At 39.5% G+C, this 14,017-nt stretch overlaps 1 protein-coding gene across 1 annotated transcript; it reads left to right on the forward strand.

Annotated features, from left to right (window-relative positions):
* The first annotated feature begins 246 nt into the window (after window positions 1-246).
* LOC142164226 (uncharacterized) lies at window positions 247-725 on the forward strand. Its single transcript, XM_075221717.1, has 2 exons — window positions 247-567; window positions 627-725. Exons 1-2 carry the CDS (start codon window positions 247-249, stop codon window positions 723-725), a joined length of 420 nt encoding a protein of 139 aa, XP_075077818.1.
* Window positions 726-14,017: the final 13,292 nt, after the last annotated feature.

Here is a 14,017-nt window from a genome sequence, read left to right on the forward strand (position 1 = left end):
TCCATAAAGCATATTTTCCTAGAATGCAAAGCCGTCAACAAATTCTGGGCTTGCCTTTGATGGAAAATTCACAATAGCCTAAATGGTAACCACTGGCTTATCCAAGTAAGAGACCTTAACTATCCTCCTAATAACGCTTACTCAAACTAGAACTCTTACTTTTCCTTTATCATTTGGCATATTTGGATAAATAGAAATAGTAATAACCATAATAACACTACCAACCCGATCAATGATTCTCTTATAATGCAGAGGGCGATAGAATTCAAATTCCTCACGGAAAAATTCTCTATAAACCCTCCAAAATTATTCATTAAAATCAATTGGCATAAACCTCCAAGGGGTTGGTTTAAACTAAACGTTGATGCCAATTTCAATAACTATAACCAAAATTGTAGCTTAGGTGATGTTTTCAGAAATGCCAATGGTAATTGGGTGGTTGGTTTTACAAAATCAACTCATGTAAATGGTTCACTAGCAGCAGAATTAAAAGCCCTAAGAGAAGGTGTCAGAATAGCAACGAAGTGGAAACTATTCCCACTTGAAATAGAGACGAATTGCACAAAGGTAATCCAGGCAATACATGAAGGTAACAATTTATTTAATAAGGTTGTTAATGATTGCAGGTGGTTAATGCACTAGTAGAAGGTTATACTCCAGCACACCTTCCGGCAGGGGAATATGACTGCTCATCAACTAGCAAAAAGGTGTCTAAATATGGATAGTCAAGTTTCTGGAGCAGCTGGAAGAAGTATGATCAGGGGAACAGTAAAAAAGTTTTTGTTAGACCTCCAAGTGATGTAATAAATTTTGTGGATAGGAAAAGACTTGAACTTACTACTCATGAAAAACTATTATGTTTTGAAGCTTGACAACTGTTGGCAATCTTAGGGAAACAATGTGTCCTTTGTGACACATCTTATGACAAACATGTACTAAATGCTCTTTAGTTATTAATATATATATATTTCATGTTTGCTAAAAAAAATACAATATTTTTTTATTTGAAATATAATTTCCACATAAAAATAGTTTAAAATATTATGAAGGGTTCACCTCTGTTGGGTTATTAAATTCACGTCATTATTTCGAGATCAGATAACTGCATCAAAGGTCAGCGTCGTAGTGGATCAGTCCTGAGCACGAAGATAAGGTACCGAGTTCGGAGATCGAGTTACCCATCGAGAACAAGGTCCCCGAAGATCAAGACCGAATATGATCAGCTTTGGGCGGAACGCAATGACGGAAAGGCAAAATATCCATAAGCGGTCGGAGGTCATGAAAATCCCGGAACAGATCAAATCAAGGGCGGTTATTTGTACCAATCATGGGATTTACTTCCGTAATTAGAATTGTACCATAACTAGGATTCCTCTGTTATATAAAGAGGGGTCTCCATCATTTGTAGACATCTTACATTCATATAGATAAAAAGCAATATAATATTTCTTCATTGTTCATCAGTTTATTATTCTTTATCTATTCTTACTTTACTACTCTCGAGGGTTTATCAACTCGAGGACACTATCCAAATATAGGTTTGTTTTATATTCTTGTCAATTCATCACTTATCTTTAAATTAATCAATTGGTATTACGTGAAATGATGTATCCTTAAAACCACAATACAAGATTAATTGTTACTCTATTTTTAGGGTAAATAGTTTGGTGCCCACCGTAGGGTTAAGGATAATAGTGATTGCTTAATATTAACCTTCATAACACACACTGCTTTTATGCTTGTTCTTGTGAGTATTTTTGATTTCAGGAATCAACATTTCAAACTCTCAAGTAGTACCCACTCACACTGACACCGGCCTTGGTCTTCATGGCGAAAACGAGCACGTAGTCACCCTGGGAAACGAAGTACCTCTAATAAATCCTGACATACCACATGCCATGGATCCGGTTGATGTTAATTCTCATGTCGCAATTCATGGAGATTTAGGCGCCAACCCTGAAAATAGCATCCGTAGAGACGCCCGAGCAACCGATCGAAACACACAAAATGGTAAAGAAAGCGTAATTAGCCTTTGGATGATATTTCACATGCTACAAACTCAGCAGACCGCGATAGCGCAACTCCAAAATCAGAATCGAGCCCCAAGCAGAATTTAACTTGATACATCATAGGAAGTTGTTCATAGGGTCGAACTTGTGCAGGAAAAATTGAATGATAATAGATCGGGAACTAATCCCGCCATCATGAAAATGCTCGAGGAGCTCACTAAACGGATAAAATCAGGTGAAAAGAAAATTGAGGCTAATAACAAAAAGGTAGAAACGTACGACTCACGAGTTGACCAAACACCAGGGGCACCCCCGATCCTAAAGGGTTTGGATTCAAAGAAGTTCGTGCAGAAGCCTTTTCCTCAAAGTGCAGCTATGAAGCCCATTCCTAAGAAGTTCCGTATGCCAGACATCTCCAAGTACAACGGGACCACCGGTCCTAATGAACATATCACTTCGTACATATGCAGAATAATGGGAAATAACTTAGAAGATGATGGAATTGAATCCGTTTTGTTGAAATTTTTTGGAGAAACTTTATCAAAGGGGAAAATGATATGGTACCACAATTTGCCGCCCAATTCCATCGATTCTTTCGCCATGATTGTCGATTCATTAGTAAAGGCACATGCCGGAGTGATAAAGGTCGTGACCAGGAAGTCAGATGATTGGGCCATTCAAGCCTTTACTCAGGCTTTGAACGAGGGAAGTTCGATATCATCACGTCAACTAAAGAAAAATTTGATTGAATATCCGGTAGTAACCTGGGCCGATGTGCATAATCGATACCAATAAAAGATCAGAGTCGAGGATGATCAGTTGGGAGATCCATCCGGTTCCGTTTACCCAAACAGGTCTGAAGGTAGGATTCAAAGGGACATCGATAGAGAGCCCCGATTAAACAAAGATCGATACCAACCATATAGCACATATCGAAGGAATAATGGACCGAGACGTAATCCCGTTCGAAATGATCGGAGGAATGATCGAGGTCAAAATTCTCGAGGGATCATGAGTAAGAATGGATATGATAAACAAATCGAGCCTAAGGAATCACCATGGTTATTGGAATACAACTTCAGCATCGATGCTTCAGGTATTGTGTTAGCCATTGGACGAATCAAGGTGTCACGAACCCAAAATCGACCCGGTCGTGATGGCACCAATCGTGAAACTATGCTAACCAGCTAGTTTCCAAATACTCCACATTTCATTTAAAACTTAAGTAAAACCATGTTTTTAATAGAAATTCGATAAAATATATAAGGTAAAAATTAAAACCAAGCGGAAAATACAAGCCCGACCTCGGGTGTCACTAAGTCATGAACAACGCTACAATAGTTCCGAAATAAGACAAGACCAAACAGTCTGGAAATAATAATAAAGTACTAATAGGAAGATAGAGAAGGAGAAACGTGGAATTGCGGTCGCTAGGAAGCTACCTCGCTATCTCCAAGGAAAGTCCACAATTGAAATGATCAGCAACTGCTACTGTGGCCCGGGATACCTGGATCTGCACACAAGGTGCATTGGGTAACGTGAGTACACCGACTCAGTAAGTAACAAGTCCAAACTATGGATTGATAGGTAGTGACGAACCAAACCTTAACAGGAAATACAACTAAACTGCACAAAAAAGTAGACATGCTTGCAGTTCAAGTAAAAACTCAACAGTAACTAAATACAGTCTGAACAGTACAGAGTATAAAGTTTAGGAAATCTCTATGTACCAATGCACAGATAGCATGATCAATGTTCCGTGTACCTCCACTCACAAGTGCTCAACCACTCGGTACTGTATATGGCCATTTGGTCCAGGGAAGATCCATCCAGGAATATATATATATATATATATATCACTGACTGCAGTCATCTAGTACCAAGGAGGGCCATTCCAGCCCTGCGGAGAAGATCCATCTCTAGGTATAAATACTTTAGACAAGATCCATGTCCAGGGAAGATCCATCTCTCAATATCATCAACTACGCTCACTAGGGGTGTGTTACAGACTCCAGAGGGGCTCCTACAACCCAAGTGCTATCATAATCATCAACATGACCACTACGGCATGCAGCCCTATCCCATAACTATCACTCACAATAAGGATCTCGGCCTCACTCAGTCATCACTCTCTAGTCTCACAGATATGGCTCACAATGTCAGGATACTAGCCCGAACAATGATATGATGTACCAAATAACAATAATCGAGACTGAGGCATGATATAAAATGCATGAACAGGACTGAGTACAGAATATCAATGAAGCAAATGTTGTGACATCAAGAAATGACCTCTCGGGTCTCAACAGTATCGGCGTGAAGCCTTATCATGATAATTAACATGATTTACAGCTCACTAACTTAATCACATAATAAAAACATGGATATCAACAAGAAAGAGTTACTAAGCAGTGCCACAGAGTGATCCAGGCCACAATTCTCATGGTGCACGCCCACACGCCCATCACTTGGCATTTGCATCACCTCAATTGTAATCATAGAACACATAGTTCGGGGTTTCGAACCCTCAGAATCAAGTTTGGAAGCGTTACTTACCTCAAACCAAGCCAAACTCTATCCCGCGACGCCCTTGCCTCTCGATTTGGCCTCCAAATTCCCAAAATCTAACCAAAATTAGTATTATCATCAATATACGCTAAAGGAATGAAACCCATACAAAAAGTATCAAATTAACTCAAAAATCCCGAAATTGGCCAAGCCCGACCCTCAAGCCCACATCTCGGAATTCGATAAAAATTATATCACTATAATCCTTATCCTCCCACGAGTCTATACATGCCAAGAACATCAAAATCGGACCTCAAATGGCCCCTCAAATCCCCAATGAAAACTCACCAATTTCAAGCCCTAATCTCCCAAATTCTTCTCTAATTTCTCCATTAATTTCATGATTATACCATGGAATAATTGCAACAAACATAAGATACAAGGTCCAAATAGCTTACCTCACTGAAAACACTTAAATTTCTCTTTGAAATTGAAATCGAAATCCCCATGCTCCAACTCGGCCAGAAATGGAGGATAAAAGACTAAAATTGGCAAAGTGAGGTTTATATAGCTTCTGCCCAGCGATTTTCGCATCTGCGGTCCATTTCCTACACCTGCAGAACCGCTTCTGCGCTCCATTTCCCACACCTGCGGGATCGCTTCTGCGCTCCATCCAACCGCTTCTGCGGTTTTCACTTAGTTCCCCTTAACTGCATCTGCGACTCCCTACCCATACCTACGGTCACGCATGTGCGTTCCTTCTTCCGCACCTGCGGCTCCTGGCCATCTCACTTGTGGCCGCATCTGCGGCTGCTTCATCGCTCCTATGATCATAGCACCTGCGGTCCCCTAACCGCAGGTGCGGTAATGATAGAACCAACAACTTCAGATGTATTCTCCAATTTCCAAACTTTCCGATAACCATCCGAAATCATCCTAAGGTCCGCGGGACCTCATCCAAAAATACGAACAAGTCACATATCATTATTCAAACTTATTCCAACCTTCAAAACACTCAACACAATATCAAAACACCAAATCACCCTCGGATTCAAGCCTAAGGAATCTAAAACTTCCGAATTCCGCAACCGATCCAGAAACCTATCAAACCTCATCCGAATGACCTAAAATTTTGCACACACGCCACAAATGACATGGCAGACCTACCCCAATTTCCGGAATTCCATTTCGACCCTGATATCAAAATTTCCACTACCGAATGGAAAATGCCAAAATTCCAGTTTTGTTAATTCAAGCCTAAATCTACGACAGACCTCCAAAGTACATTACGATCATGCCGCTAAGTCCCAAATCACCTAACGAAGCTATCCGAACCGTCAAAATTCACATCCAAGACCTTCTACCAATAAAACCACATCTAGTTGACTTTATCTAACTTAACTAAGTGTCTTATTCCTCTACAAAATCACTCTGAACCTGAACCAACCAACCCGATACCATATAATATAACTGAACAAGATATAAAGAAGCAGAAATAGGGAAAATAGAGCGGTAACTCATGAAATGACCGGCCGGATCATTACATCCTCCCCCTCTTAAATAAACGTTCGTCCTCGAATGAGTCAAGAAACATACCTGAAGCCTCAAATAGATAAGGATATCTGCTCCGCATCTTCCGCTTGGTCTCCCAGGTAGCCTCCTTCATGGTCTGACCTCTCCACTGCACTTTCACTAAAGCTATATCCTTTGATCTTAACTTTCGGACCTACCGCTCCAAAATAGCCACTGGCTCCACTTCATAAGTCAAATGAACGTCTAACTGAACTGTGCTGAAATCTAAAACATGAGACGGATTGCCAATATACTTTCGGAACATAGAAACATGAAACACCTAATGCATGTCGCGCCCCCTTTTTCCCTTCGCTTTTTGACAGGGGAAGAGGTTCGGGTTTCGACATTCACGGGGTGTAATGACTCACTTCCTTTTGGGAATTGGATATTTGAAGAGTCGCCACCTAACGGATTATGGTGCATTAGGGCACCTAGAGCGTTTAACTCTTAGGTTGGTTTGCATTACCAGAGATTAGGATAAGGGCTCGAAGTAACCTTGAGGGGAAGGTGTTAGGCACCCCTCTTGGTCCACAACTGTGGGTCCCGTCCGGACTTATATTCACAAATTAGTCCATATAAATAGTTGAATCAAATAAATTGCAAGTAAAACATGTTAGATAACTCAAGTAACAAGATAAAGGTTTGGACAAGTTGTAAAATAAAGGTTTAAATAAAGAGAGAATTTGGGTAAAGAGGGGTCCTAGGTTGGTTATCCTATAGGATCATCCCACACAATGTCCGGTAAATACTTCTCAATGAGGGGCTACACGTAATATTAACGCTTAGTCATCATATCCCATGTCTACCCTTCCCATCCCCTTATTGGTTATGCAAAGCGAGTGATTGGTCAATGGTTCCTATTACGTGCTGCTACCCGTCCCTTCTTAATGGTTCTGGAGGGAGTTAGGACCTCTACCTATAGGTAGTACTAGACGTACCCCTAAGGTTTAGAAAGGCAAAAATTCTAAGGCGACAGTAAAAAAATTTATGACTTTCACATAATGGGAGCAATTAAGAGGCTCAGATTTTTCTCTTCAAACAAACACGCAAGCAGCACGATTCAAACACAGTTAAGGTCTTTATTAGACAATGTCCTAAAGCAGGATATCTAAGTGAATATGTAGAAATAGACAAAACATTTTTTAGACTCAGAAATTATACCCTTGTAGTTGCTTAGGGACTCTTTTTAAAAGACTGTTAGAATTAGAAACGTTAAGCGACATAGACAGTTTCAGAGAAATACAATTGAAAACACCCTAAGGCTTGCCTATATGTAGAATACTGGTGCCTGTATTTAGGTGGATTACTGATTTTAATCGGTTTGCATCAACATACAAAAATACACATTATACCTAAATCTGAATTGAGTCCTATAGGCATGACATCTATTATTGAACTGATTTAAGACATGATTGTTTGGAACCTAAAAACATGGTTTCTAACATGTCAGAATGCAAACCTTATAGACATGGTTTCTACTTGATGCAAACAAATTAAAAAGTGAAATCATATGGACATGATTTCTATTAGGCAAAGCAAACAGATTAAAGAGTAAAACCTATGAGCATGTTTTCTATTTGGACAAAGCAATCAGATTAAAGAGCAAACCTATGAGCATAGTTTCTATTTAGGCAAGCAATTGGATTAAAGAGCAAACCTACGAGCATGTTTTCTATTTAGGCAAGCAATCAGACTTTAAAAATAATGTCCTAAGAGCAGGATTTCTACCCGTATTATCCCAGAAAGTATGCATCTACCCACCTTTTTATTAAATACCCCAAATATCTTTTCCAAAGCCTCCAATGGTCTCATAAGCCTTAGTTCCATAGACAAAATCAGAGTCTAGGTGCATCAAAGTTCCCTAAGGATCTCAAGGATCCCGGGCAGTGCTTACACCTAGACTTAGTAGTCAAAGAATTGAACAAGTGTAGTGTGGAAAGGCTAGCCTCAGTATGCAAGAGTTTAGAAGGTTCTCAAAAGGATCCCAAGGCAGTACACATACTAGAGGGGGCAGAACTTATTGACTAAGAGTAAAGTGAAAGTGAAGGACACAAGTTGAAAAAGATTTTAGTAAGGCTGTACTTAACAAAAGTTATTGAGTAAAGCAACAAAGGTTGTTTGAAAAAGAGATTGGAGTAGTCAACAAAGTTCAAACCCCTTAGGATAGGATCATACACAACTAGTTCACAGAATCAAGTGAATTAAGTAGTCACACACAAAGGTGATACAAGTAGGCTAAAGACTCAGTAGAAAACCCACTTGAAGCATGGTAACCACAGAAACTTAACAAAAATCAAGTAGTCATGCTAACACACATAACAAAATAAAGAAGATCTAAGAAATTAGGGCTTTTAATAGAGTCAAGTTGAAAAAGCATTAAGAACATAAAATCAGTCAAGATATGTGAGGAAAGAGGTTTAAACATAAAGAAAAGTCAGTTTAAACAAGTGTAGAAGATACTCCGAGAAATCCTAATTTTAAAGAAAGTAAAGTGGTTTAAAGTTGAGGATTTTTTAGAAGAAGTTTGAGAATAGTGTAAAACATAGAAAGAAACAGACTTAAATTGTTAGAAAGAGCACAGATCTGAGAGATATAAATGAAAGTTAGGCTTTCAAAGGAAACCCAAATAGAAACGCAAGAACCTGCTATAAGCTTCAAAGATCGTAACATATATGGTGTGATTTTTCCCAAAATCACATCGGAGAAGCCTTGAACAACCAAACCAGAAACCCTAGATACAATCGGCATGGACCAGGGCCCTTGAAGGCCTCAAAGATGATGAACAAGGCAATGGAGGGACCATTGGAGGCTTGGGGTTGAAAGGTGGTCGCCGGAGATGGCTGGAGAAGGAGCAGTGATTGAAGAAAGATTAGGGTTAAGTTGAGAGAGAAGAGAGAGACGAGAGCATCTGAAGGCGGCGAATTTGGGAAATAACCTAGGGTTAAGGGGTTGTATGAATTAAAAAAGGTAAGAAGTGATGTGGGTCGTTGATCTAGGAGATCAACGACCAGGATTTAATCGGGTGAATGGGTTCCGGGTTTGGGTAGGAGTTTATAGGATCTGGGTCGGATTGATTGGGTAGGAAATTGGGCTGGGGATTGGGTCCAATTTGGCTAAAATTGAAATCCAATTCTGGCTATAAATTAAATAGCCAATTTTCCCTATTTTAGTTATAATAAATAATAAATAGTTTTTTGAAAATAATTTTTCTACACCAAAATGATTTAACATATGTAACTATCATTTTAAAAATATAGGGGCCAATTTTACACATATAAAATATAATTATACATTAAAATGGGCCAACATTGCAATTATATGCAATTTAGTTTAAAAAATACTAATTATAAAAATGCATAAAAAATATATTAGCATGAATAAAAAGGGAGAAAATAAATCAATTTAAATCCTTAAAATTATGAAAAAAATTATAAAAACCTTGTGCATGCTTATATATGCATATATATGCTATTTTGAAGGTATTTATGCATATTAAAAATATATAGAAAAAAATTGGGTATCAACAGCTGCCCCTCTTTAGCCGGGAAGAATGAAAGAGTTTTCGGTTAAAGAAATGATGGCCAATTTTGACCAGATGGGATGTTTTGAAAGACAAAGGCCGGACTCCGATTTTCGAGTTGCCTACATATCCCTGGTTTTACAAAAATCAGGCCATGTGTAGTTCTGGATTCACCCGCGGAGTATGCCGATGAAATTATTGCAAGAACGGACACGCGATGTGGAAGCGGCTATAATGAGCGGTTAAGGCTCAAGACGGCTGGAGGGAATTGGACCGAGATCGCTCCTGCTAGGATAACGGTTGCTTAGTGGTTACCTGCAGATAAAAGATGCTACAAACGTATTTCGCAAAATTTTAAACATGATGCAAATTCCCTTTGGACCATGAAGGTTGTCTTCGGACGGTTAAAGATGACGTCCTTGGACCATGACGTCCTGGGCCATGAATTGTTTAGTGAGGGATTCACAAGCCATGAAATGGTATTCTAGGGCCATGAAAATGGTGCCTCCGAACTATGCCGCCTTTGAATAATGATATGCAAATTTGAGGGATCCTCAGGCCATGTCATGGTGTCTTCCGGCTATGAGGATGGTGCCTTTAGACTATGACGCCTTTGGACAGATTGGCAATGGTTTAGCCCATGATATACAATAATATGATGTAACAAGACAAGTCTTAGTCTTGCGAAGTGGAGGGCAGGGGCAGATCTTAGCCCGATTGAAAAGCAAGTAGATAGAGCAATATTGGTGCAAAGGGGGACAATGCTTAGTCCCATGCAAGCGGGAAGGCAAGGATTAGCCATATGAAAATGGGGAGGCAAGGATTAGCCTTACGCAGATATGGAGTCGAGGATTAGACTCATACAAAGAGAAGGCAGTGCTTAGCCTTATGCAGATATGGAGTCAGGGATTAGACTCATGCAAATATGGAGACAGGTCTTAGTCTCATGCAGAGAGAAGGCAATGCTTAGCCTTATGCAAATATGGAGGTCGAGCTTAACCTCATGCAAAGAGAAGGCAACGCTTAGCCTTAAGCAAATATGGAGTCCGCGATTAGACTCATGCAAGATTGGAGATAGAGCTTAGACTTATGCAAATATGGAGTCAGAGATTAGACTCATGCAAATGTGGAGTCAAGGATTAAACTCATGCAAGTGTGGAGTCAGAGATTAGACTCATGCAAAGAGAGAATAGCAGATAAGGTTAAAGTAGGTCTTAGCTAGGATATGTTCAGTGTCTGATGGCCAGAAGGATGGGGAATTTGCTTTGTGTACACATGTTTCGTGAATGCTGCCGTTACATCAAATATGCCTGCGCTCAAAGAAAAATCGTAAGTTTCATGAGGGGAGGTTGGTTCTTGCTTCGTCTGCCGGCCTTGCTCTGCTAGGTAGCACCTGACAGTTATAAAAATAATTTTTTTGAAAAATATGCATCCATTGATAAAATAGAATCGATTTGGAAGCGTATTGATATATCAAGTAGTTTTTGATGAACTAGCAACTGTGACACATTTCAAAGGCATTGCAGCTCTCTTATACTGGAATTTTGAGGGTCCTCCTCAAAATTCTACCCCAGTTTGGTAGATGATTTTGAACCGTTTGCGGATGTCAGACCCTGCTGAATCTTCTTCAAAATTTTGAGAATCCTTCTAAAAATTCTGCCCCAGTTCTTGACTGATTACTGACTTCCTGGCATGTGATGGCGCTGGTTGGACTTGCTCTAGAATTTTGAGGAGGGTCCTCAAAATTATGCCCCAGTTTCTGATTTTTGGGAAAAATGAAAATTTTATTATGATATGACCGAACCTATAAGGCTTCCTACATATCCCCTCTTAAACGGGAATCAGGTCAAGCGTAGTTCAATTACAGCAGAAAAGAAATATGAATTAATCTAAGGATAATATCTCTTGACTGCGTCTGAGTTTAGCAGATACGAGATAATGCTGACCCGTTTCTGACACCAAAACTGCTCCAATGCCTACTCCTTTGAAATTTGTGACTCCATCAAAGAACATCCTCCAACCGTTGTATGCTTCCGTAATGTCTTCTCCTACAAATGATACTTCTTCATCAGGAAAATACATTTTCAAGGGTTCGTATTCTCCTTCCCCCAGACTTTTAGCAAGGTGATCTGCCAATACTCGTCCCTAAACCACCTATTGAGTTACATAAACGATATTGAACTCACTCAGTAGTATCTTCCATTTATCCAACTTCCTAGTAGGCATGTGCTTTTGAAATATGTACTTTAGAGGATCCATCCTGGATATGAGGTATGTAGTGTAGGCACAGAAATAATATCTCAATTTCTAGGTTGTCCAGGTCAAAGCACAGCAAGTGCGTTCGAGCAGAGAATACCGTGTTTATAAGGTGTGAATTTCTTACTCAGGTAATATATGGCTTTCTCCTTCCTTCCCGTCTCATCATGTTGTCCCAAAACACATCCAAAGGCTCCATCTAACACGGATAGATAAAGTAGCAAAGGTCGTCCTAGTTCTGGCAGGACCAGAACTGGCGGTGTGGACAGGTATTCCTTGATCTTGTCAAAAGCTTTCTGACAATCCTCGGTCCAACTTGTCTCGACATCTTTCCTCAACATCTTGAAGATGGGTTCACATATCACTGGGGACTGTGCTATGAATCGACTGATGTTGTTGAACCGTCCCAGGAAGCTCATCACATCCTTGTTGCTTTTAGGTGGTGGTAACTCCTGAATAGCTTTGACTTTAGTCGGATCTAGCACGATCCCTTGGCGACTGAACATGAATCCCAATAACTTTCATGCGGGAACCCCGAATGCACACTTTGCAGGGTTCAACTTCAAATTGTATCTCCTGAGCCTGTCAAATAATTTCCTCAAGTCTGCTATGTTGATGTTCTAATCGTCAATACCACATAAGAGGGGGGAGGGGTGATTTGTGTGGTACCCAATTTTCGCTCTAGAAGAACCTTGTTCTTCTAAGTGTTCTAACTACTACTATTTGCAGAATAATAAGTATATAAAATAAAGAACACAAAGATTTTTACGTGGAAAACACCTAGTTCAAAAGGTGAAAAAACCACGACCTACTACTCAGTAGAATTTTCCCAAACTTCCACTAAAATCACTGAGCCAAAACAACATTTACAAAACTCTTTGTAAACCTAAGGATTAACTCTAATCCCGTTGTGGCACACATCCTCAACTGTTGTGACAACTTTAAGTTAGCTATAACTTGGACACTCTAAGTACCTAATACAATTGATTCTATGAAAGCTGAAAGGTACAACTTTCAACCACCTACTACAATTGAACTAAAATAAAAGAAAGACACAATGGAACTGGTTCTTCTATCTCGTTCAAGTAGCTTCAGGAGTGCACACTCAAATCTCAATTGCTTGCAAAATCGCCTTGCTCTTTTGCTCTTATTTAGTTTAACTTTTGCATTTGTGCAATACCTGTAAAAGAGAACAATCACTGTTATTTAATAAGTTAGTAATCAGAGTTTGATTATGACTCAATTGCTGATCTTATATCGTAGTTGAGTCCTTGAAGATCTCAAACTCCAACACTATCTTTATCCTGGATTGTGTTCTCTTCATATATGGAGACTTTCTCCCCTTATCCAATATTCAACCTTTTCGACTAGATCAGGAGATATTGCTACTTGATCAGTATGACATATCTCCTTCACGTGCACCTCACATGTATAGGTTGATCATGACTGTGCTTCACAAAATGGACCTGGTCCATGACTAAGTTCATTTGTCATTCTTCAAAACTTCACCTGTTCTTGGGCCAACAAATTGCCCCTTTTGATGATGACAAACTCTGTGCTTTTTACTGATCAAGGAACCTGTAAGAACTCAGCTTAACCATCAACATTAAACTTAGAAAATTCGCTTATCATCAAGGACCAGGTTAATTAGGTTATAAATATCATTTATTTCAGAATAATGTGTAAAACACAATATCTCTTCTCCCTTTTGGCATCATCGAAAAGTTGCATACACAATGTGAATCCCAGATTTTAATAATTACTCATGGCCACTGGGGCAACTGCAAGTGCAATCATGGTACAATCATCAGTAGTCAAACAAACATATTTAAACTATCAAGGTCAGAATGATCATTGAACAATAGAAAACAACATTTGTCATTGATAGAGATATGTTGCCACTAACAATCCACAAAAAGAAAGAAAAACATTCAAACCATGAGCAAAAAATAGAAGAATTCCTAATCTGGGTACTGGGGGTACTAGACCAGTTCATGAGACAGAGGCTAGGAGTCATAAGGCTTGGAGGAACTAGAGGGTAGAGTTTGGAGAAGATTCAGCATGTTCTGAAGAATTCTATCATTCTTCTCCTTTTCTTTGGCAAGCTCAATTCTGAGACCATCCCTCTTAGTTTCCACTTCAACCACACGAG

This window comes from Nicotiana tabacum, chromosome 1 (genome assembly GCF_000715075.1).
Source record: "Nicotiana tabacum cultivar K326 chromosome 1, ASM71507v2, whole genome shotgun sequence".
NCBI lineage: Eukaryota > Viridiplantae > Streptophyta > Magnoliopsida > Solanales > Solanaceae > Nicotiana > Nicotiana tabacum.

What these genes read in the sequence shown, in the direction of transcription:
- LOC142164226 (XM_075221717.1), top strand. Translation starts at nt 247, where the DNA reads ATGCAGAGGGCGATAGAATTCAAATTCCTCACGGAAAAATTCTCTATA. An exon ending in TAGAGACGAATTGCACAAAG is followed by an intron (nt 568 to 626) that starts GTAATCCAGGCA and finishes TAATGATTGCAG; the next exon opens with GTGGTTAATGCACTAGTAGA.